This window comes from Sinohyriopsis cumingii, chromosome 7 (genome assembly GCF_028554795.1).
Source record: "Sinohyriopsis cumingii isolate HCF-2022 chromosome 7, ASM2855479v2, whole genome shotgun sequence".
NCBI lineage: Eukaryota > Metazoa > Mollusca > Bivalvia > Unionida > Unionidae > Sinohyriopsis > Sinohyriopsis cumingii.
The window spans coordinates 117,902,524-117,926,589 of NC_142967.1; the positions used below are offsets into that span (position 1 = coordinate 117,902,524).

Genomic DNA, 24,066 nt, shown 5'->3' on the forward strand with positions numbered 1-24,066 from the left:
TGTATTTGTCTGACCAGAGCGCAAGCAATACATAAATGTACACGAGCATCTCCATTACAAAATCCTTCAGATAAAAGAGAACTGTGGCACTTATAGATTCATACAAAGTAGGTGTGACAATATCCATTATGAGGCTATTATATGTTTGTATGTAGGGAAAGGGTGTACAGACTTCTTGTACAAGCTCTTAATGGAATTACATGTTAGGTTTTGTTTTTAGTGCTAGAGGTTTGAGCATACATAAATTGATTATAGCCCAAACTTGTGTGAAGTTCCTTAGGCTCCCTTTGAAGTACCTAGATGACATAAAAGTGTTAGAAATTTGAAAAAACAGAACTTTATCAGCAATGAAAAATTTAAACAATTGGAAATATAGATGGAGTATATTTTCTTAGAAGGTAAAATCTTCTTTTAATGTAACTTGTAATGGTATATCTTCCATGTAGATTTTGGCTTTTGCAGGGACAAGATCATGCTTCCTGGCATGAGAGAAAGTAGTAATTGAGATGTTTTTAGACACTGCCGTCTATTCCTATACCTAAGGGGAAATCACTCTGCCTAACCAACACATAGGTCAGCAGACAACTTTTAGCTCCCTTTAGTTAAAAGTAGTATCTGGGAGGGCTGGATTTGCAAGGCAGTAGTGGTTCTCCCAAGGTATTATGATTGAGTAACATACTTCATGAAGAAAAACAACTGGATCCTCTTTCTCATTACCACTGGAAACAATTGGACCCCTTTTCTTATTACACGTGGAAACATTTGGACCCATTTCTCAATCAACAAATTCAAATACTGATAAACTTACATTTTTGGCACAAACATGAATTAAATTGATAACACATAAAGAAAAAAAATTTGAGTACTGGCTGTATGATGATACTAGTGAAGCAAATTTCTTTCTTTTCTGTGAGGTATAAATCTTTAGACATTTGAAAAATGACACAAATCATAAAAAATGGTTTATTTCTCAAATTTCTATAAGAGGTGTAATTATAAGTATATATTATCTGTCAATATACAATGTTTAATGTAAGAAAATAAAATAAAATCTACAATCTTTATCAACAATATGGTAATACATTTATGGACTCAATACAATATCATAAATGAAGCATGGAGTGAGAAATTTGAGCTGTTTGGCTTTCTGTTACTGCTCATGTAAGCCATAAAAGTGAGGTTACCTTATTTTGAAGGTTTTTATACATAATAATTCTATTAAATAATGAAATGATATCCATGACCATTACACCATATTTACCTGTCTGCCTGCATCCCTGAATGTGGATGATAAAGATCCACTGTTGCATAATACACTTAAAGGTCATGGCCTGTGTATGCTTTGAATTAGAATTCAAATGAACAGTGAAGATCCAGATATGCTGGTAAATATTACAACAATTAATCTCATGAAACTATGAATTTGAGCCTTACATAAGCTTCCACTTTCAGCCAATAAAATTTTAAGAAGTCATTTGCCTCGGGTTAAAAGTTCAAAGATGACACAATTTGCAAGCGTCATCTGGGCTGATGCCTGAAGCTGGGTGAACTCTATAACAGCAAATGTAGGAACTTTAATTTAATGGCTCATTCACTAATCTTATTTTATGCAGCTGTGTCAGGGACTAAATTTTAGCATACATCTACATCTGCAAATTGTGAATGACTTTATTCACAAAAAATTGATTTTAACTCAATTATAAAATTCTTACTGTAAATTCACTTTTTTGTGGGGATCAATTTGCGTGGATTTTGTGATTGCTTTAAATTGTATGAATTTAAAGAGCAAACAAACAATGAGCCATTTCGTCAAAACAGGATAGTTGCTTGAAATGAGTAAATAATGGATATATTTCATCAAGTGCATGAAAATGTTGCACCCATGAGATGATATATATTATTCACTCAAAGTAAGCAAATTTTGTTTTAGTTTTATGTTCAAACATATTGTCAAGGTTTACTGTTTATGTTCTGCTGTGTTTAGTGAATATTCACACAGGAAATATAAACATTAACAATTCTCCTTCCAAATTCCAGTAAAATAGTACATTAAAAACAAGAGAAATGCATATTGTTTGTTTTTGAAACTGGAAGCAGCCATATTTATTGCTTGACTACGCAAGTGTCCAAAAATAACTTCAAATTTCTTGGCCCTAATGTTAGCAGTGTCAATTGATGGGCAGTGAGAAAATATTACATTATTTCTTTCTAGTGAATTATCAAGATTATGTCCAAAAGAAGATCCAGTAATTCATGGCTTAGCATAAAATAACATGCAGTAATTTATGGCCAAGTATTAACTAAAATGGAATCATCATCTTGTATTTTACAACTACAGACAAAATGCCCATTTCAGAACAACCATGAAAAGTGATACCCACAACAATAAATAAATTCAGTGTACTTGCAAAATTGTTTATTTGTGTTGCTCAGTCTTGGTTTTTATTAATATCATTGGCTGAATACATTTATTTTGTGTTTTAAATTAGGCAAACTTTGAAAAATAAACTTTCATATTTCTATATTTGGGAAGGAGTGTATGTGAAAGAAAAACATAGAGTATTTCAAATCAAACATGATGATGATTACTCTTTTACCTTTGGTTGATGCTGGCAATATAAGACATTATATATCATGTAAAAACACAAATACACAACAAAAATGATAAATATTTCATTATACAGAAAATAAATCTAACACATACTAGTAAAATCTATCTTGTGGATAAATATATCTAACTAAAAATCACAGAATTGGTACATACTGATTATTTGTTTTCTCTTTATAATGTACATAAAACAAAGTATAAAGAAATATCAACAAGTCTGTATAAATAAGACTGTTTATAACAAGAAGATACACAAACAATCAAACATGATATGAACTAACTGAACAGCGAATATGTGACAAAACAATTTTTATAAACAAGAGAATAGAAACAAAGATTTAATACTGCTGGCATCAACCTGGCCATTTAGCTAGAACAAGACAAAAAAATCTGACATGTCAAATACTGTAGAAAACAAATGAAAGTCATAGGAAGCTGAATATGTAACTCCTGTGCATTCTTCCCACTCCACATGGTACTGCTGCTTTTATTTAAAGTGTGTTTGCTGGAACTTTGCATTGAACTGAATCTCCTATAATAAAAAAAAAACTTCAAGAAATACTAAACATTTTGTTTTGCATATTTTAGTAGAAAAAGAGATTAATTTAACAATAACAATTTAATATGTTAATTAAATCACTTAACAAACAACAAATATGAAAACCAAACACCTTATAAAATTATAAAGAAAACACCCCAAAACAAATGTGAAGATTGTGACAAGTTCTTCATGCCATACAAGTTTTTCCCTATTGCATCATTATACAAAATAGAATTGTTACTAAATATGCCAGTGTATCACATACATCAACTGTAAGCAGCCAATACATATTTCTGCCAATGCATAGTGGTCAAGCATACATGGGTCTTTCCTGTTTATTCTAATTCATACACAGTGGTAAATATGGCGGTCTCTGTTGTTAACTTCAAGTTATATATGATTGTAGATTTTGGAAGTTATATATGATGACAGATCTGGATCAATGCTGTTTACCTGAAATTATATATGCTGGAAGATCTTGAGTCTCTGCTGTTCACTTCATGTCATATATTGTGGCAGAGTTTGAAAGCCATATATGATGGCAAATCTGAATCTCTACTGTTCACCTTATATATGGTGGCAGGCCTGTGTCTGATGTTCACTTTAACTTATATATGGTGACAGGCCTGGGTCTGATGTTCACTTTAAGTTATATATGGTGACAGGACTGGGTCTGATGTTCACTTTAAGTTATATATGGTGACAGGCCAGGGTCTGATGTTCACTTTAAGTTATATTTGGTGACAGACTTGGGTCTGACATTCACTTTACATATGGTGGCAGACCTGAGTTTGATGTTCACTTTAAGTTATATATGGTGGCAGGCCTGGGTCTGATATTCACCTTAAGTTGTATATGGTGACAGGCCTGGGTCTGACGTTCACCTTAAGTTATATATGGTGGCAGGCCTGGATCTGATGTTCACCTTAAGTTGTATATGGTGGCAGGCCTGGGCCTGACATTCACTTTGTTATATGTGGTGGCAGGCCTGGGTCTGATATTCACCTTAAGTTATATATGGTGGCAGGCCTGGGTCTGATGTTCACCTTAAGTTGTATATGGTGGCAGGCCTGGGTCTGATATTCACCTGAAGTTGTATATGGTGACAGGCCTGGGTCTAATGTTCACCTTAAGTTGTATATGGTTGCAGGCCTGGGTCTGATGTTCACTTTAAGTTAGATATGGTGGCAGGTCTGGGTTTTGATCTTCACTTTACATATGGGGGCAGACCTGGGTCTGATGTTCACCTTAAGTTGTATATGGTGGCAGGCCTGGGTCTGATGTTCACCTTAGGTTGTATATGGTGGCAGACCTGGGTCTGATGTTCACTTTAAGTTACATATGGTGGCAGGCCTGGGTCTGATGTTCACCTTAAGTTGTATATGGTGACAGGCCTGGGTCTAATGTTCACCTTAAGTTATATATGGTGGCAGGCCTGGGTCTGATATTCACCTTAAGTTGTATATGGTGGCAGGCCTGGGTCTGATGTTCACTTTAAGTCGTATATGGTGGCAGGCCTGGGTCTGATGTTCACTTTAAGTTAGATATGGTGGCAGGCCTGGGTCTGATATTCACCTGAAGTTGTATATGGTGACAGGCCTGGGTTTTGATCTTCACTTTACATATGGGGGCAGACCTGGGTCTGTGTTTGATGTTTACCTTAAGTTATATATGGTGGCAGGCCTGGGTCTGATGTTCACTTTTAAGTTAGATATGGTGGCAGGCCTGGGTCTGATGTTCACCTTAAGTTATATATGGTGGCAGGCCTGGGTCTGATGTTCACCTTAAGTTGTATATGGTGGCAGGCCTGGGTCTGATGTTCACTTTAAGTTAGATATGGTGGCAGTTCTGGGTCTGATGTTCACTTTAAGTTAGATAGTGTGGCAGGCCTGGGTCTGATGTTCACCATAAGTTGCATATGGTGGCAGGCCTGAGTCTGCTCTTCACCTTAAGTTGTATATGGTGGCAGGCCTGGGTCTGATGTTCACTTTAAGTTAGATATGGTGATAAGTCTTGGTCTGCAGTTCACTTCAAGTCATACATGATGGCAGATCTGCATATGTGCTTTTAACTTTAAGTTATATATGGTGGCAGGTTTCTGAAGTCCTAAATCAGATCTGGGTCTCTGCTGTTCAACCTAAGTTATATACGGTGGTTGATCAATAATGCTGTACACATGGCAAGTCTGAATATTTGCTGTTCACTTGAAGTCATAAATGGTGGCAGATCTGGGTCTCTGCTGTTTACTTTAAGTTACATATTGTAGGAGATCTGCAAAATCAAACAGCTGACAGATCTGGGTCTCTGCTGTTTACTTTAAGTTATACAATGTAGCAGAGCTGCAAAGTCAAACAGCTGACAGATCTGGGTCTCTGCTGTTTACTTTAAGTTACACATTGTAGGAAATCTGCAATGTCAAACAGCTGACAGATCTGGGTCTCTGCTGTTTACTTTAAGTTATACAATGTAACAGAGCTGCAAAGTCAAACAGCTGACAGATCTGGGTCTCTGCTGTTTATTTTAAGTTACACATTGTAGGAGATCTGCAAAGTCAAACAGCTGATAGATCTGGGTCTCTGCTGTTTACTTTAAGTTACACATTGTAGCAGATCTGCAAAGTCAAACAGATGACAGATCTGGGTCTCTGCTGTACACTCCCAAGTTATGATTGGTAATCTATCGAATATGGTATGTTGTATAGCGTACATTATGATATGCCAGCTAACAAATATGGTATCTGTTGTACATTCCAACGTTATGATAGGCAAAATACTGAATATGATATCAGCTATACACTCCTATGTTGTGATAATCTATTGTCTATTTTAAAAGCTGAGGTATCTATTAGACATTATTACGCATTTTGTTTGACAAGTTAGAAATATTTGAAAAAATATCAATTATATAAAGGATTACTGATGTAACTACTTCATGTAAAATTTATTAAACAAATTACATAATATAATATTGTAGTGCAGTGGTCAGCACGTCAGACTTGTGACTGAAAGTGTACGGGTTGTGAAACCTATCATTGTATCAGCCTGGGTCTGTTACTTTGTATGTTACTGGGCAAGGCTATAGTGAGATCAGCCTGGGTCTATCACCATGGTGTGTCCCTAGGCAAGGCTGCAGTAAGTTCAGCCTGGGTTTATCTCCATGGCATGTCCCTAGGCAAGGCTGCAGTAAGATCATCCTGGGTTTTATCTCCATGGCATGTCCCTAGGCAAGGCTGCAGTAAGATCAGCTTGGGTTTATCTCCATGGTGTGTCCCTAGGCAAGGCTGCAGTAAGATCAGCCTGGGTTTATCTCCATGGTGTGTCCCTAGGCAAGGCTATAGTGAGATCAGCCTGGGTCTATCACTATGGCATGTCCCTAGGCAAGGCTGCAGTAAGATCACCCTGGGGTTATCTCCATGGTGTATCACTAGATTAAGGCTGCAGTAAGATCAGCCTGGGTTTATCTCCATGGTGTGTCCCTAGGCAAGGCTACAATGAGATCAACAAGGGTCTATCACTATAGTGTGTCCCTAGGCACTTTACTCCAAATGCACTTAATAACCTTCATGTGTTGCTGCATAGCAGAAACACCACACTCAACAAAATCACTAACAAAAGTATATGTGAAAACATTTCTTCAATACAAAATTATATGCAGTAATAATGAACAAAATATATGCATATATAAAATGCCTGCAACAACTGGTTGTCTATATTCATTTCACTTTCAAATATATCTACAAAATTTGACATATACCACATCTTATTTATTCATGAAGAAAAAGACCAATACAGTTTTATTAATCAGAACTTAGTTAGACTTTTGCTAATTTGTTTTGATCGGATGGACAGTTACAAAGATTTAAATCCATTGACCATAATTTCTGTAACTGCATACACTTTTTCTGTCTTGGGGGGACTATTAAGTGTACAAAATATTTTAATAAAAATTTTGATCAAGACTATCAGTTGATTCTTATAACAATATGTTGCAAAAATAATGAACAAAGAAAAGTATATACGGGCTGATGGTGTACACTATATTAAAGGGCATAAAACATTACAGATAGTATTCTAGTCAAATTTATTTAAAAATTTTAGTTGATTGATTTCGAGTCTCATCAATTAGGCCTGAATCATCTTAAAAATAAATGGCTGGCTTACACGTATGTATTATAAGCCAGTAAGCATAGAAAATATCCACTGTATTTTAGTGCACAACCCCTCAAAATTTTTAATATAATCTAACAATTTCATTTATTGCCACAGCAGCAAATTTTTTATCATGTTGTGGTTTAGCTCTCTCCATGAATTAGATTTGCATCCTTGGCCATTCCATAGAATACTGATGATTTATTTTTTAGGAGGGTCTCTGGTTTGTCGAACTCCTTGATTAATCCCAGGTCCAGCACCATAATTCTGTAGATGGAAACAGAGAAAATGAAAACAATGAGCACAACAATGTAATGCTACAAGTTAGATCCAACTGCAAACTGCACTGGCAAATCTGGGTCTATGTAGTTTGTTGGGACTAATCAACCATAAAAACATAGTCCCTGATCTGCCATTGCATAATATACTGTCAAACCAGGGTCAATGTTGTGCAGTTGGACATGGCATATATTTGAGTATACTGAGAGTAATTCTATTAATGCAGCCTCCGTTTATTGTTAATTCATGTTATAATTTATTTGGGGGTGGGTACCAATTTGTTTTTGTAAATTTTAGTTTTTGCCACAAGTCAATAGAAGACATTATGCTCTCCTTTCCACTCTACAAAATTGAGAAATGACAAAAATGTCATTTTTTTCTTGCAAAACAATGAAAATTAATATTGATGATAATCTTACATCTGACAGCATCTGACATCAAGTTTAAAGTACTAGAGGCCTACAAGTCACCCGTGGGTTATATACTTATAGTATCTGACATCAAGTTTAAAAAATTGGAGGCCTCCCAGCCACCCCAGCCCTATATACTTGTAGTATCTGTGATCAAATTTAAAGTACTGGAGGCCTCCAAGCCACCCCCAGGTCTATATACCTTTAGTATCTGACATCAAGTTTGATGTATTGCAGGCCTCTCATCCACCCAATAGGTATATTTTATATCAATCCCTTTAACATGCATAAATATTTGTTTTTATCCATACCTTCTACCCATAACTCCCTAAATATTTGTTTTTATCCATACCTTCTACCCATAATTCTTTCAAAATCCATAAAACAACCATACAATTTTGTGGCAGAGGTACAAGCTGATTTTTTTACATATCTTTCTTCTGAAGAAAATGATAAATAACAAATGATAATGAACTCAATGCAGCTGAAAATATTGCTAAATTGTGCACTCAACTACTGACAAATGAGGTATTCAATTTGTAACATTATCACCTATTTATCCTTAATGTTTGAACCATTTCATTGTAAAATCTCTCGAGCTTCCCCCATACATGGAGAAAAAAATCCCTGCAATTATAGAAACTATGGCTTTGAGACCTGATCTTGACATAGAGGCATTGGTGATTACTTTTTATCTTGCAGGTTCCAAGCAAATGATCTGTATCATCATGCTTTACAAAGTAAATAATCATCTATCTAATAAGGCAATTCATGAAAAAGCATTGGGATTAACAGAACCTTTTCTATGGAGAAAATTTAAGCAAGGGACAAGGCCTTTGACAAGCAGGATATGGAAATCTACCACAGGGAAACATGGTCAAGACCAATGATGGACAGGAAAAATGTAAATGTACCCAAAAAGAGATAAGATATAACCCACGGAAAAGGCCTTTGGTTGACAGCATATGGAAATTTACCCCAAAGAGATAAGATTAAGTCAGGGACAAGGCCTTTGATGGACAGGATATGGAAGTGTACCTCTAAGAGACAAGATGTAAGCCAGGGACAAGGCCTTTGATGGACAGGATATGGAAGTGTACCTCTAAGAGACAAGATGTAAGCCAGGGACAAGGCCTTTGATGGACAGGATATGGAAGTGTACCTCTAAGAGACAAGATGTAAGCCAGGGACAAGGCCTTTGATGGACAGGATATGGAAGTGTACCTCTAAAAGGCAAGATGTAAGCCAGGGACAAGGTCTTTGATGGGCATGATATGGGAATGTAGCCCAAAGAGATAAGATGTAAGCAAGGGACAATGCCTTTCATGGGCATGTAGCCCATACAGATAAGATAAGAATATGCAACCTAAGGCACATGTGCCACAATGTGGCATGTCAAGAGGTTTTGTGTGGCATGCAAGGGGCAGCCATAAATATTGATTAAACAGTGTTACTCTCTTACTGGTGGCATGCGCTCATTCATTTTCTAATTAACCCAGAAAAAGTGGGACACTATGTAAAATAGGTTGCCAACCCCTGAGATGAGATGTAAGCCAGTGACAAGGCCTTTGTTGGGCATGATTTGGGAATGTAGCCTAAAGAGACAAGCTGTAAGCCAGTGACAAGACCTTTGATGGGCATGATTTGGGAATGTAGCCTAAAGAGACAAGACCTTTGCTGAGCATGATTTGGGAATGTAGCTTAAAGAGAAAGGGCACTGAGTGGCCGAGTGGTCTAAAGCACTCACCGTTCCGGATCACTGCATCTCACCTCTGTCTGCGTGGGTTCAAGTCCAAGGCTCGGCTAGCGTGGGTACATGGGAAAGCCTGCCAGTAGCTTCTCGTGGGTTGGTGGTTCTTCCCTGGGTTTTTGATCCACCAGTTATAGAGGCCTTGAGTGGCCGAGTGGTCTAAAGCACTCTCCGTTATGGATCACTGCCATCTCACCTCTGTCTGCATGGGTTCGAGTCTCGGATTCAGCCAATGTGGGTATGTGAAAAAGCTTGCCATTAGCTTCTTGTGGGTTGGTGGTTCCTTCCGGGGATTTTCCCAGGTTCTTCCTCCACCATTAATACTGGCCGCCATGTATAGCCTATCGTGTGCTGAAAAATGGCGTTAAACCCTACAACAACCACCAGTTATACTGGCCGCCATGTATAGCCTATCTTGTGCTGAGAAATGGCATTTAACCCTACAACAACAACAACAAAGCTTAAAGAGACAAGACATAAGCCAGTGACAAGGCCTTTGATGGGCATGATTTGGGAATGTAGCCTAAAGAGACAAGATGCAAGCGAGTGACAAGACCTTTGCTGGGCATGATTTGGGAATGTAGCCTAATGAGACAAGATATAAGCCCGTGGCAAGGCCTTTGCTGGGCATGATTTGGGAATGCAGCCTAAAGAGACAAGATGTAACCCAGTGCCAAGGCCTTTGATGATCATGATCTGGGAAAGAGATAAGATGTAAGCCAGTGACATAGCCTTTGATGGGCATGATTTGGGAATGTAGCCTAAAGAGACAAGGTGTAATCCAGTGACAAGGCTTGCCAAGGTTACGGCACAAATATTAATCCATTTAAGTTATATTGCCCCTATTTTGCACAGACAAGTTGGAATTATTTGCTGAACAACATATATATCATTTTTATAAACATTGAAAGGTTTGTGTACATCTAGGGCATAATGTGTTGTGCTGATATCAAGTAATTAACATCATAATTATATCAATTAGGTAATAATGTATGTATCAATTTTGTAAGGTAAATTAAAAATTACATTAAGTGCTGTACTACATGCCCTGTACTACATGCCATGTTATCTTCTCAGATGTGAGGATACAATTATTAAACCAAAGAGGAATTTTGGGATATGAGTGGTGAAGAAATCAGTAACACTCTAAACTCCAATAGTTCTGCAATAGACTTTTTGTAACCTCCCAAACTCTAGGACCCTGTTGTTGCATTTATCATAATTTGAGTTCATGTTAACCATTTAATGTTTCTAAGAAAGGATCTGGAATGATTAATGAAACATTCTTAACAGCTTAATTAACTGGCCTGATATTTCAAATTCAACCAATATAATAAATAAATCTGTCTTCTTATGGTACAAAAGAATCACCTGTGGTTGGTATCCGCTAAAACTTACGCTGAACATGATTTTCTTGGAGCTTACTACTATGTATGTGTGATATTACTTTAAAAAATGGATTGAAAAAAAATTAACTTACACATGCTTCATTAAGCATGGCCATACTGTGAGAGACAATGCACCTCCAAAGTACAGAGCTACCAACATGGACAAATGGTCTTACAGAATATATATCCACATAAGGGGGAAATGGTTTATAATTGTGTCACTGTGTGGTTATTATAATCAGCTTAAACCCAATGAAATTCAACCATACAATAATTTGTTTCAGTGCACACTGTGCATAATACATTGAATAAGGAAAATTTTCTTTGTGAATGGAATATAATACCATCCCATGTTAACAAAAACCTGCATACCTGTCATAGTCCATGATAGTATTCAGCCTGTGGGCAATGGTCAGCACTGTACAGTCTTTGAACTCAGCACGTATTGTCTTCTGAATTAGGTCATCAGTTTCCATGTCAACTGCTGCAGTAGCTTCATCCAGGACAAGAATTTTGGTTTTATGTAAGAGTGTTCTTGCTAGACAAACTAGCTGTCTCTGACCCACACTGAAATCAGACAGCAAAGCTGAATTGGTTTTTTGTTTCTTTATAAAAAGCTGTAAATACAATTGTCAATTATTTTATGAAAGGCCATACCAGTTGTCCTGAAAATGTTTTGAGTAAAGAAAACTTGAGCTCAACCCCCCCACTCCAGTGAGTTTTGGTTTTGTTTCCATCATTTTTAATGGCACCTGTAACACATTACAGCTATCTCCCATTATAATGCGGTAGTTGGGGTCCACAACTGCTGACCACATTATGTACCGAACAGCAGTAGAGCAAAAATGATCAAAGATGTTGAGAATACTTGTGTGTTGTGGGGGGGGGGGGCCGGGGTCACATCTATAACAATACTGTTAGTTAATGTAAATTATGGGTTTATTTTATTTCATGGTATTTATACATATCATTATGTCCAATAATATTTTACAAATTAAATACAAATATACCAAGCTTTAGATTGCTTCCTTTACACCAATATTGTCATACATATAATACATCATAACTATGAGTAGCACTAAAAACAATGATATAAACATTGCGTTTTAATAAATACCAGTTATAATTTTTATCTACAGCTACATCAAGTTTAAAATGATTACAAATGTTGTAATCACACCTGCAAAAGAATTGATTAAATTTAGGTTGCTCTTGAGGCCAGTGCAGCCTGATGTTAAAAGCTTCATTCTTTCTTAATTAGGAGTTCACAATCAAACTTTACCACCTCTACACAAATTTTTTGCAATAAAGGAACATCTGTAACAAGTACACTGAGTAATGTCAAGCCAGTTTCAGTTCAAAATAAATAAGTTACATATGATGATTAGCAACTGAGTTATGTAACATTAAGTGCAGCATGGTTTTAGCAACTGAGTTATGTAACATTAAGTGCAGCATGGTTTTAGCAACTGAGTTTTGTAACATTAAGTGTGGCATGGTTTTAGCAACCGAGTTATGTAACATTAAGTGCAGCATGGTTTTAGCAACTGAATTTTGTAACATTAAGTGCGGCATGGTTTTAGCAACTGAGTTTTGTAACATTAAGTGCGGCATGGTTTTAGCAACTGAGTTTTGTAACATTAAGTGCGGCATTGTTTTAGCAACTGAGTTATGTAACATTAAGTGCAGCATGGTTTTAGCAACTGAGTTTTGTAACATTAAGTGCAGCATGGTTTTAGCAACTGAGTTTTGTAACATTAAGTGCAGCATGGTTTTAGCAACTGAGTTATGTAACATTAAGTGCAGCATGGTTTTAGCAACTGAGTTTTGTAACATTAAGTGCAGCATGGTTTTAGCAACTGAGTTTTGTAACATTAAGTGCGGCATGGTTTTAGCAACTGAGTTACGTAACATTAAGTGCAGTATGGTTTTAGCAACTGAGTTATGTAACATTAAGTGCTGCATGGTTTTAGCAATTTCAGAACAAGGATTAACAGAAAAACTTGCATAGCACTCCATTTAAAATCCAATTAAGTCTGATATGTACACAGTACTCCATTTAAAATCCAATTAAGTCTGATATGTACACATTTGTTTGCAAAAAGTACTCATCCAAATAGAATAAACACTATTAACCCAAGTGATGTGTACTTCCTAATGGAATTATTTAATGATTTTTGGTTGTTTGAGACCAGATCATTCTTGGTTTTCTTGGGGGTGGGTCCATAGATCAACTGTGTTATATACAGAACAGCATAATAGCAAAGTGTGTTATAATGGGAGAGAGCTGTATTAACTTTATTAAACCAAAGAAATGGGAGTAAATGCTTTCCCCAAGGACACACCAAGGCAGCCAATCTAGGCTAGCCTGGGCAGTTAACAAGTCTGTGACCCTTGGATTATGAGTCTACACTCTACCAAATGTGATACCATGGCTTCCCTTGATGGCCCTTGTGAGATAATACCACAGTGAAACTCCTCAACACTGAAACTTAAGTATACCTGAATCCCTTCAAGATCAAAAGGTTTTTAGAATCCTGAATTTCTCCTTCTTCAATGTCACTATTTTTTTCCCCCATCACACCAAAACCCCTCAATTCTGAATACCAAAACCCCTCAACTCTGAATACCGAAACAACTATTAATACCAACTTTAAATTTTATGCTGAAAACAACCCATAAAACTGAAACTCACTTCCAACTTGGAAATGTATTTCAGCTGCTAAATTTAGGACACATGCTGGAAAAGGTTAATTAGCAAGTACTGAAGCAGCCTAATCAGTGAGAATAAAAAGCATACAATATCCCAAGGGCACACAAGGTAAAAACAATACTTGACACTTATGCCAACACAGATTAGGGCTGACAATAAACAAAACTGAAGTTTATACACGATGAAAAAGAAGCAGGTTTCTAAGAGACTTATTTATATCTAAAAGCTTGTAGGTAGGACATTTAAGAAAGATTATGTTTATCTGCTAGGACCTAATTGTGATTGATATCATTCATATGTGTACATGATCAATAGAATATTTTTATAAAATGGTATTCTAAATGTTAGATTCACTCAATTGATACTCAATGGAGAAAAAACTCTTACATACATATTTAGGTAGTCATGACTGTCACTTGCCCTTACATGACAAGATGTCAGAGTGACCAACTAAGCATCTCAGGATTAAACAACCAATACAGGATAAAATTAGCCTGATCAATGTTTATGAATCTGTGTCAAAACTTACAATGAAGAAGCAAGGGGAAACTTGCAGCATAGGAACATCAACAATTTCTGACATTCTAAAGAAAACATAATTTGACAAGAATAAATTTGAAAACAAGTAATGCAAAAAAGTATTGTTTCAAGAATGCCTGCACATTTATGACAGACTTAATCATCTTGTGTAGCAAGGGTTTAGCCAAGCTAGGACCTAAATGTTCCAATATGTCTCTCACATGATTCAGAAAAAATATCTTCCCATCTGCAAAAACCTCAGTAAACCAAAACCTCTTGAAACCGAAAACATTTTTGGGTCACAAGGGCTTTTGGCATTGAGGGTCTCACTGTAATAAAAATAATAATAATGATAATAATAATAATACTGGAGTAAGTAATACTGAGCTTAATACTGAGGAAACAATCTTTAGTTACAGGCCCATCAGCCTTAATACCCTGTACTATATTGTTAATTTACGTTTATTGTTATAAAAACTTAATTGTTACAAGTATACCTGAGGTTTTGTCCCCCTTCCCCACACTCATGGTTCAGCCCTTCTGGTAGCTCAGATACAAAGTTCTTAAGATGTGCATGTTCTAGTGCTGTCCAGATCTGGACATCTGTGTAGCTGTCAAAAGGGTCCAGGTTCATTCTAAGAGTGCCAGAGAACAAGACAGGATCCTGGAATTAACAGGAAAAAAAATGAGATTTGGAGCATGTCTGAAAAACTTTTTCTTTCTCTCTCTCTGTGGTTTTTATCTTCTCTGTTGTGTTAAGCAACATCTTTATTTTTCTGTATCAAGTACAGGTATTAATGAGAATTGCAAGGAGCAGACAGAATCTCAATTGCAAAATGCAATTTTCTTTTATAAACACTTCTCATTTTTTCCTTGTTAATTGCATCAACATTAATACTTATTTTCTTGCAACAGTTGTACCTTTCCCCACAAGACTACTGCAAATAAATAAAGGTCCTTCTGGTGAAACAAAAACAAATATTATTAAAACAAACGATGCAATGATGAATAACAAATGCATCACTAAAGAGACACACATCACGAGTCTCATCATAAAATACCCGTTTGTATCATTACTATGCTGTGTCTTTGTGACTAAGATTTTTAACATAGCTTTCACAGTTTTAGTCATATATCTTTGATGTCTTTAGTATGGCAGCTTATAGTGACGTATAGCACTGGGGCATCATACCGCAGACATGTAGCATGATGTCCCACCCAGTCACATTATCCTGACACCAGGCCGACCAGTCCTAACACTAACCTCTTAATGCTGAGTGCCAAGTGAGGCAGCTCAGTAATATAGCTTAGCACCAATTTTATAAGTCTTTGGTATGACTCAGCTGGGGTTCAAACCCACGAGCTCCCACATCTCAGGTGGATGCTCTAACCGCTTAGGCCACCGAAGCAATCTCTTTACTATGCTCCCGATGTTACTGTTGAGTCTGTGGTGAGAAGAAACTACTGTCAAAGCTTCATTAATTTGCCCAAAATGGCCATATTAGCTAACACTATTCAGAATTATATTCTATCATCTTAATGTACTACTAAAAGTTGCCTAACTGGTATTCATTTATTAATCAAAATGTTTATACATGAAAACAAATTATGACAATCACCGAAAAGAAGAATTTTGAAGAAAGAAAAAAATAACCAGAAAATGAAATAAAACCATTTCCTTTTTTTTACATTAACAATATCATGTATACCTGAGGTAAGATTGTCAGCTTGGATCGGAGGTCATGTAAACCCATGTCAGAAATTCGTTGACCATCAATGTAGATGGCACCACCAGCTGCCTCTATAAGACGGAATAGGGCCACAGTAAAAGAAGACTTACCAGCTCCTGTTCTACCCACAATTCCTATCTGCAAAATTAGATGTAAAACAATAGTTAAAGGTATAATGGAATGAAAACTTAATTTAAATTTATTTGGTAGTACATTTAAAAATAAAAGTTATTATAGCATGTTGCAATATTTCATTACTTTATGGGTGGTAGGAGTGGGTAACTGGGATCTAGAAACTGATTGTTCCTTTCTTACTACAACAACTTCTTCATGCAAGTCCAAGTCCCTTGCTAACTACAAGTTGATAACAATGTACCTTATATATAAGAACTGTCAAGATAATTAGACAGTTTATCAAAATCTAAGACTGAAGATGCTTATAATGAACAGCATCAACTTATACAGTTTTAAACTAAAGAAAATTTGTGCAACTGCAGTTTATCAGAAATATTTCAAGATGTATAACTGAGTGAGGTTGAGGTTGAACAGAAAAACTTCATTAAAATCATGATACCTTACAAATCTCATCTAATGTAAAGAATCTTCACATTCACAAGCCAAAATATGAATCGTATTACCCCATTAATGATACATACAACAATGGGATATTAAGTTGTATTACCCCATTACATATACATACAACAATGGGATATTAAGTCATATTACCCCATTACAGATACATACAACAATGGGATATTAAGTCGTATTACCCCATTACAGATACATAAAACAATGGGATATTAAGTTGTATTACCCCATTACAGATACATACAACAATGCGATAATAAGTCGTATTACCCAATTACAGATACATACAACAATTGGTCATCAGTAGCCACACAAGAAAAGTCAACATCATTGAGCAAAACAAAATTTCAAAATGGTGTTGCATGAATACAAATTATTTTGCAAGCTTGATTTGTATGCTTTAACTATGGAAGCTCTTGACTATAATGTAAAATTGTAAATTTGTAGTATTGTGACATTTCAAATTATCAGGTGATGTAAAAATATGGCATCTCACTTTAAGGAACTGACTTATGGTCATAAAGAGATGAAAAACAGTTAGTCAAGAAATATTTTAATTAAAAAAATATCTGAAATAACTGGAATATCACATTCTCTAATTCAAAAACCTTTGGATAGGTTTCAGAAAAAGGGTCCACAGACAGGTAAAATCAGGAGATGAAAAATCATGAACAAAATAGGTGATCACGTATTTTTGTATCATGTTCACTGCTATTTTTGATAATCGTATTAGGCAATCTTTGCTGGACTTAACTGTAGCTTTCAATGAGTCTGTCAGTGTACATGTTTCTGAAGGTGGTGTCAACAGAAGATTAAAAGCATATAATTTTATGTAAAGAAGCAAATTATGATCCTCAGCTAAATTGTGTATCATTATTTTATGGTTTAAGGAGTGTTATAACAGGACAGCTGAACTTTACATGTGGAGATTAATTTGTAGGGATGAAGCTAACGTTGTTTTGGGTAAAGATGGAATGTTTATGTTTGTAGAAAAGTTGAAGAAGAAGGCCAACCAGAGTGTTTAGGTCTATATAATGCATAATTGCCATTCAAGAATATATTGGCCATGTTTTGTTGAAAATCAGATCCAAGCACAGACAAAAATTGACTCAGATAAGTGAATAAAAATTCTTTATTGAAAATTCCGGACAGATATTTCAAAAGTATCTCCAAATGGAGTATGGACCTTCCAGAATGGTAAATGTCTGATCCATATTCCTTGAAGACCGAAGCAGTGGAAATGATAAAATAATGAATCCTTCCCAGGTAATAACTGACCCTGAACTTTGATATTATGGAGAATACATGGCAAAAAATAAAAATCTAAACTTTAAAAAGACTACATGAAATAAAGTTGAGGACTAATTAAATTCATGTTATTTATTAAACTGGGACTCTCTCGACCAACCTAAAACAGTGGACTGTATGACTTTTACATGCTATAATGAGATGTTAATTACATATTCTAATTACCCATGTCATTATGTTTTTGTTAATAATGATTACATATACCCTTTCATTAAGTTTATGTTCTTGATCCAATTACCCTTGTCATTATGTTTATGTTCCTGTCAATTACCGATTCCATATACCCATGACATTATGTTTATGTTCTTTTCAATTACTGATTCCAAAAACCCTTGTCATTATCTTTATCTTCTTGTCAATTATTGATCCAATTAGCTATGTCATTAAGTTTATGTTCTTGTTAATTATTGATTCCATATACCCATGACATTAAGTTTATGTTCTTTTCAATTACTGATTCCAAAAACCCTTGTCATTATCTTTATGTTCTTGGCAATTATTAATCCAATTAGCTATGTCATTAAGTTTATGTTCTTGTTAATTATTGATTCCATATACCTTTCTCATTATGTTTATGCACTTATTAATTACTGATTCCAATTACCCATGCCATTAGGTTTATGCCCTTATTAATTACTGATTCCAATTACCCATGCCATTAGGTTTATATTTATGCACAACAAAACAATACTGAATTGTACGAGAAATGATTTAATACATACCTTGTAAGAAATACAGGATACATGAGTATATGCATTCATCTCTCTCTCTCTCTCTCTCTCTCTCTCTCTCTCCCACTCTCTCCCTTTCTCTTACACATGCCACTATTCATTATTACCAATATTCTACAACTTCAAATTCATAAATAAAATAACATCAATACATAATTTCAATATTTTAAAAATAGTTGGCTCTCTCTGTAGGGTCTACTCATGGGCTAGAATATGAATGTAAAAGAATGATTCCCAATCAGTGCTAGGCTGATCCCAGCATTACAGTGTATTCTGGGCTGATCCCAGTTCAAGTAGAATTGGTGCTAGGCTGATCCCAGCTCAGTGTAAAAGACTGATTCCAAATCAGTGCTAGGCTGATCCCAGCATTACAGTGTATTCTGGTCTGATCACAGCTCAAGTAAAATTGGTGCTAGCTGATCCCAACTCAAGTAAAATCTGTGCTAGGCTGATCCCATCATTCAAGTGTATTCTGGGCTGATCCCAGCTTAAGTAAACTATGTGCTAGGCTGATCCCAGCATGCTAATGTATTCTGGGCTGATCCCATCATAACTAAATCTATGCTAAGCTGATTCCCAACATAAGAGTGTATTCTGGGTTGATCCCAGATTCATGGTATAGACTTAGGCTGACAAAAGCATGAAGAAAATATTCTTATATTTTTCCTATTTAAAACTGTGAAAGAAATGTATTTAACGGGCATGACCTTTATGTATAGCTTATGAGTATCCGACTGGGGAAAAATGCGGCTGACTGAATATAAAAGATTGATTCCCAATCAGTGCTTGGCTGATTCCAGCATTACAGTGTATTCTGGGCTAAGGGCTTATGCCAGCTCAAACAGAATTGGTGCTAGGCTGATCCCAGCTCAATGTAAAAGACTGATTTGCAATCAGTGCTTGGCTGATCCCAGCACTACAGTGTATTCTGGGCTGAGGGCTGATACCAGCTCAAATAAAACTGGTGCTAGGCTGATTCCAGCTCAATGTAAAAGACTGATTCCCAATCGGTGCTAGGCTGATCCCAGCATTACAGTGTATTCTGGTATGATCCCAGATCCAGTAAAATTGGTGCTAGGCTGATTCCAGCATTCAAGTATATTCTGCGCAGATCCCATCTTCAAGTAAATCTATGCTAGGCTGATCCCAGCATTACAGTGTATTCTGGTCTGATCCCAGATCCAGTAAAATTGGTGCTAGGCTGATCCCAGCTTTCAAGTATATTCTGGGCAGATCCCATCTTCAAGTAAATCTATGCTAGGCTGATGTTAGCATTACATTGTATTCTGGTCCGATCCCAGCTCAAGGATAGTTGGTGCTAGGCTGATCCCAGCTTTAAAGTGTAATCTGGGTTGATCCCCAGCTTCTGTGGACTGTGCTAGGCTGATCCCAGCTCAAATAGTGTATTCTGGGCTGATCTCAGCTCAAGTAGAATTGGTGCTAGGCTGATCCCAGCATTCGAGTATATTCTGGGCTGATCTGGGCTGATCTGATCTTCAAGTAAATCTACGCTAGGCTGATCCCAGCATTACTGTGTATTCCAGGCTGATCCCAGCTCAAGGATAAATGGTGCTAGGCTGATCCCAGCATCAAAGTATAATCTGGGCTAATACAAGCTTCCGTGGACTGTGCTAGACTGATCCCAGCTCAAGTAAAATCTGTGCTAGGCTGATCTCAGCATTCAAGTGTATTCTGGGAAGATCCCACCCAAAGTAGACTATGTGCAAGGCTGATCCCATCTTAACTAAATCTATGCAAGGCTGATCCCCACACATGAATGTGTTCTGGGTTGATCCCACATTCGTAGAATAGAGCTAGGCTGATCCCAGCATGAAGAAAATATTGTTATATTTTTCCTATTTAAAACTGTAAAAGAAATGTATTTAATGGGCATGACCTTTACGTTATTAGTATAGCTTATGAGTATCATGTTGGGGGAAAAAAATATCCTATCCCATAGTTGCCCCATGCACATGAACAACATAAGGGCACAACCCACAATGTAGTCATTAATGGGTGGTGGCTGGGGTGGTGGCAGACCAGCACAGATCCGTAAGAAAAGTTTGATGCGGATACTCAAAATCCATTGTATGTACCTTTGAAAAGCCAGAGAAGTGAACTCTGCATTCAATGTACATTTGAAAAACCCGAGAATTGACTGATTATTATCATCATTTAAATTATAGACATTTTCGCCCATACAGGCATGTACGTCTGGTTAATGTCCATAAGCGGACTATTTAATTGATCCCGGGGGAAGGAATTAGAGCCTCATCCCCCAGGCATTACTGTGCATAAAAGGCACTATTTAATTGAGCCGTCAGGTCTTGGGTCAATATGACTGGCTTCATAGACCCTAGTGACCTGAATGTAAGGCTATACTTGAGTGCGGATAGACCCAGCACACACTTGAGTTAAAGGTAGCAATTCAGTCTGCATTAGCTGCGCTAGGTGTCAACCAAGCAGCATGTGACGCCAGTAGCAACTGGTCTCCATTATGATGTCATATCGGGACACCTAGGTTTTTATTCCCATGTGGAGGGTTAATTAATTGTTCATGAAGAAGAGAGGAAAAAGTGACTCTCCCTTCATGTATATAATATGTGTTATGCATGTTTATTAATTTAACGTCCAGCAGTGGTGAGGAGGAAGGTTCAGTCAGGGAGGAGCCTGCTCACTAGGAAGGCACCTTGGTTTATCCAGGCTATAAATATTTTGACTCCCTTGCCAAAAGGTTAATGAATTGTCGTCTTGATGGATTTTTGGAGATATATTCTGTACCATTTTTTTTTATAGATAGTACTGCACCAGTGACCGCTTAGTGATAGCCTGTAGGGTTATTTAAACTTTATATATTGAGTCTGATTTGGGTGGTGTGGTTCTTGGTTTGGGTTCACCCTTTTGTGTATGATTATTTAAACTTTCCTAGGCTTAATGGTGTGCCGCTTTGTGCAGCTAGGCCTGATGGTCCTTGGGGTTTGGATCACCTTATATATTCTTAAGTTTAGGGTCCTAACTAGTTTCGCTATGTATTTGGTTGTTGCGTTGTGCAGCCAGGCCTGATGGTCCTTGGGGTTTGGACCACCTTATAGGTATTAATGTTGGGGTTATAGTAAGTTTTCCTATCTTGATAGACTTTGCCGCCTTGTGCAGCGGGGCCTGATGGTCTTGGGCTTTTTAGACCACCTTATATATTCTAGTTGTACGAGTCTTACCTAGGTGTACTAATTGTATTTAGTGCCTCGAGGAGAGGCGGTGCCTTAGTGCAGTTGTGTTTGTTGTACTACATATAATCTGCAGTCACCTTGGCAGTAGGAAAAGATGTTAGTGTCCATAATTTCATGTTGTAGGATTGTGGTGCCCAAAAAAATAATTAAATTTTTTTTAAAGAAAGAAAAAAATACAAGAAAAGAAAATATATTTTTTTATAATTTAGATTAAGGGTTATTGCAGTTTATTTGTTTCAATATGTGTGGGTTTAGGGTTGGGCTAAGTACTTGCTAATCTATCTTGATCTTTGATTTATTTTCCTAGTTTTTTGGATGAAGTATTAGCATGTTGTTATTTTATTTTCAGGCTAAGTCTATTTGATTAAGACAGATATCTTTGCTGAATACTTGGGTTGCTAAGACATGTCAAAGACATCTGATCTTATTTATTCACTAATTTTAAGTTTATTAGCCTGTCCACTAGTTGTGATAATTGTTCCTATTTTGTTTTATTTATGTGATGTTATTTTATTTTCAGGCTAAATCTATTTTGATAAGACAGATATCTTTGCTGAATACTAAGGTCACTAAGACATGTCAAAGACATCTGTTCTTATTTATTCCCTAATTTTAAGTTTGATAGCCTGTCTACTAGTTTTGGTAGGTTTGGACTTATTTTGTTTTGATTACTATCCTAGCTTGTTGACAGAGTTATTTATGTGTTGTCATTTTCAGGCTAAATGTGTTTTGATAAGACAGATATCTTTGCCAAATACACGGGTCGCTAAGACATGTCAAAGACATCTGGTCTTGTTGTTCCTTATATTTAGTTTGTTAGCCTGTCCCCTAGTTGTAATTAATTGAGTGGTATCTATTTATTGTTTAGCGGGTCATACACTTTTGTTTAAATCCCCCCTTTTTTCAAAATGTCAGTGAGGAAGTTTATAATATTTTTGTAAGAAATGCCCTTATTTAAGTTTTGTTCCTTGAGGAAATCTGGATAAGAATTGACTGATCATTTGGTACTCAAAATGATCATGCAATGTTTCATAAGATTATCAAATTTGGGTGGTCTCTTTCAAGTCTGCTGCCAATTCCAACCAACAGGAATAGTTCTGTTCATGCCCCCTCCCAAAAAGTCCCATGTAAACAGCAAGTAAGAGGCTAATAACAGTCTCTTGCACAACCAATTCCTCCCTCAATGGTCATTAACAGACAAACCCCATTGGAACACTGGCAATGTATACCTACAATAACTCAAGATCATCAAGCTGTGCACAAACTAAAATTTAATAAATTATCATTTAATTATTGAATTACATATACCCCTTCATTAAGTTTATGTTACTGTCAATTACTGATCCAATTAACCTTGTCATTAAGTTTATGTTCGTGTCAATTATTGATTCCATGTATCCTTGTCATTAAGTTATGTTCTTGTCAGTTATTGATTCCATGTATCCTTGTCATTAAGTTTATGTTCTTGTCAATTATTGATCCAATTACCCTTGTCATTAATTTTATGTTCTTGTCAATTATTGATTCCATGTATCCTTGTCATTAACTTTATGTTCTTGTCAATTATTGATTCCATGTATCCTTGTCATTAAGTTTATGTTCTTGTCAAATATTGATTCCATGTATCCTTGTCATTAAGTTTATGTTCTTGTCAATTATTGATCCAATACCCTTGTCATTAAGTTTATGTTCTTGTTAATTATTGATCCAATTACTCTCATCATTAAGTTTACATTCTTGTCAATTATTGATTCCATGTATCCTTGTCATTAAGTTTATGTTCTTGTCAAATATTGATTCCATGAATCTTTGTCATTAAGTTTAAGTTCTTGTCAAATATTGATTCCATGTATCCTTGTCATTAAGTTTATGTTCTTGTCAATTATTGATTCCATGTATTCTTGTCATTAAGTTTATGTTCTTCTCAAATACTGATTCCATGTATCCTTGTCATTAAGGTTATGTTCTTGTCAATTATTGATCCAATACCCTTGTCATTAAGTTTACATTCTTGTTAATTATTGATCCAATTACTCTCATCATTAAGTTTACATTCTTGTCAATTATTGATTCCATGTATCCTTGTCATTAAGTTTATGTTCTTTTTAAATATTGATTCCATATAC

General features: G+C 36.1%; 1 protein-coding gene across 1 annotated transcript in view; it reads right to left on the minus strand.

The window, feature by feature from the left end:
• Nucleotides 1–949: 949 nt before the first annotated feature.
• LOC149796006 (ATP-binding cassette sub-family C member 1-like) overlaps nucleotides 950–24,066 on the minus strand; it is a 128,228-nt gene continuing 105,111 nt past the window's right edge. The window contains exons 28-31 of the mRNA XM_089965928.1: nucleotides 16,066–16,224; nucleotides 14,854–15,020; nucleotides 11,497–11,691; nucleotides 950–7,564 (exon numbers count right to left, since the gene is read on the minus strand). Coding sequence (XP_089822054.1) covers nucleotides 7,441–7,564; nucleotides 11,497–11,691; nucleotides 14,854–15,020; nucleotides 16,066–16,224 — 645 coding nt within the window. The 3' untranslated portion in view covers nucleotides 950–7,440. The remainder of the gene's footprint in view (nucleotides 7,565–11,496; nucleotides 11,692–14,853; nucleotides 15,021–16,065; nucleotides 16,225–24,066) is intronic.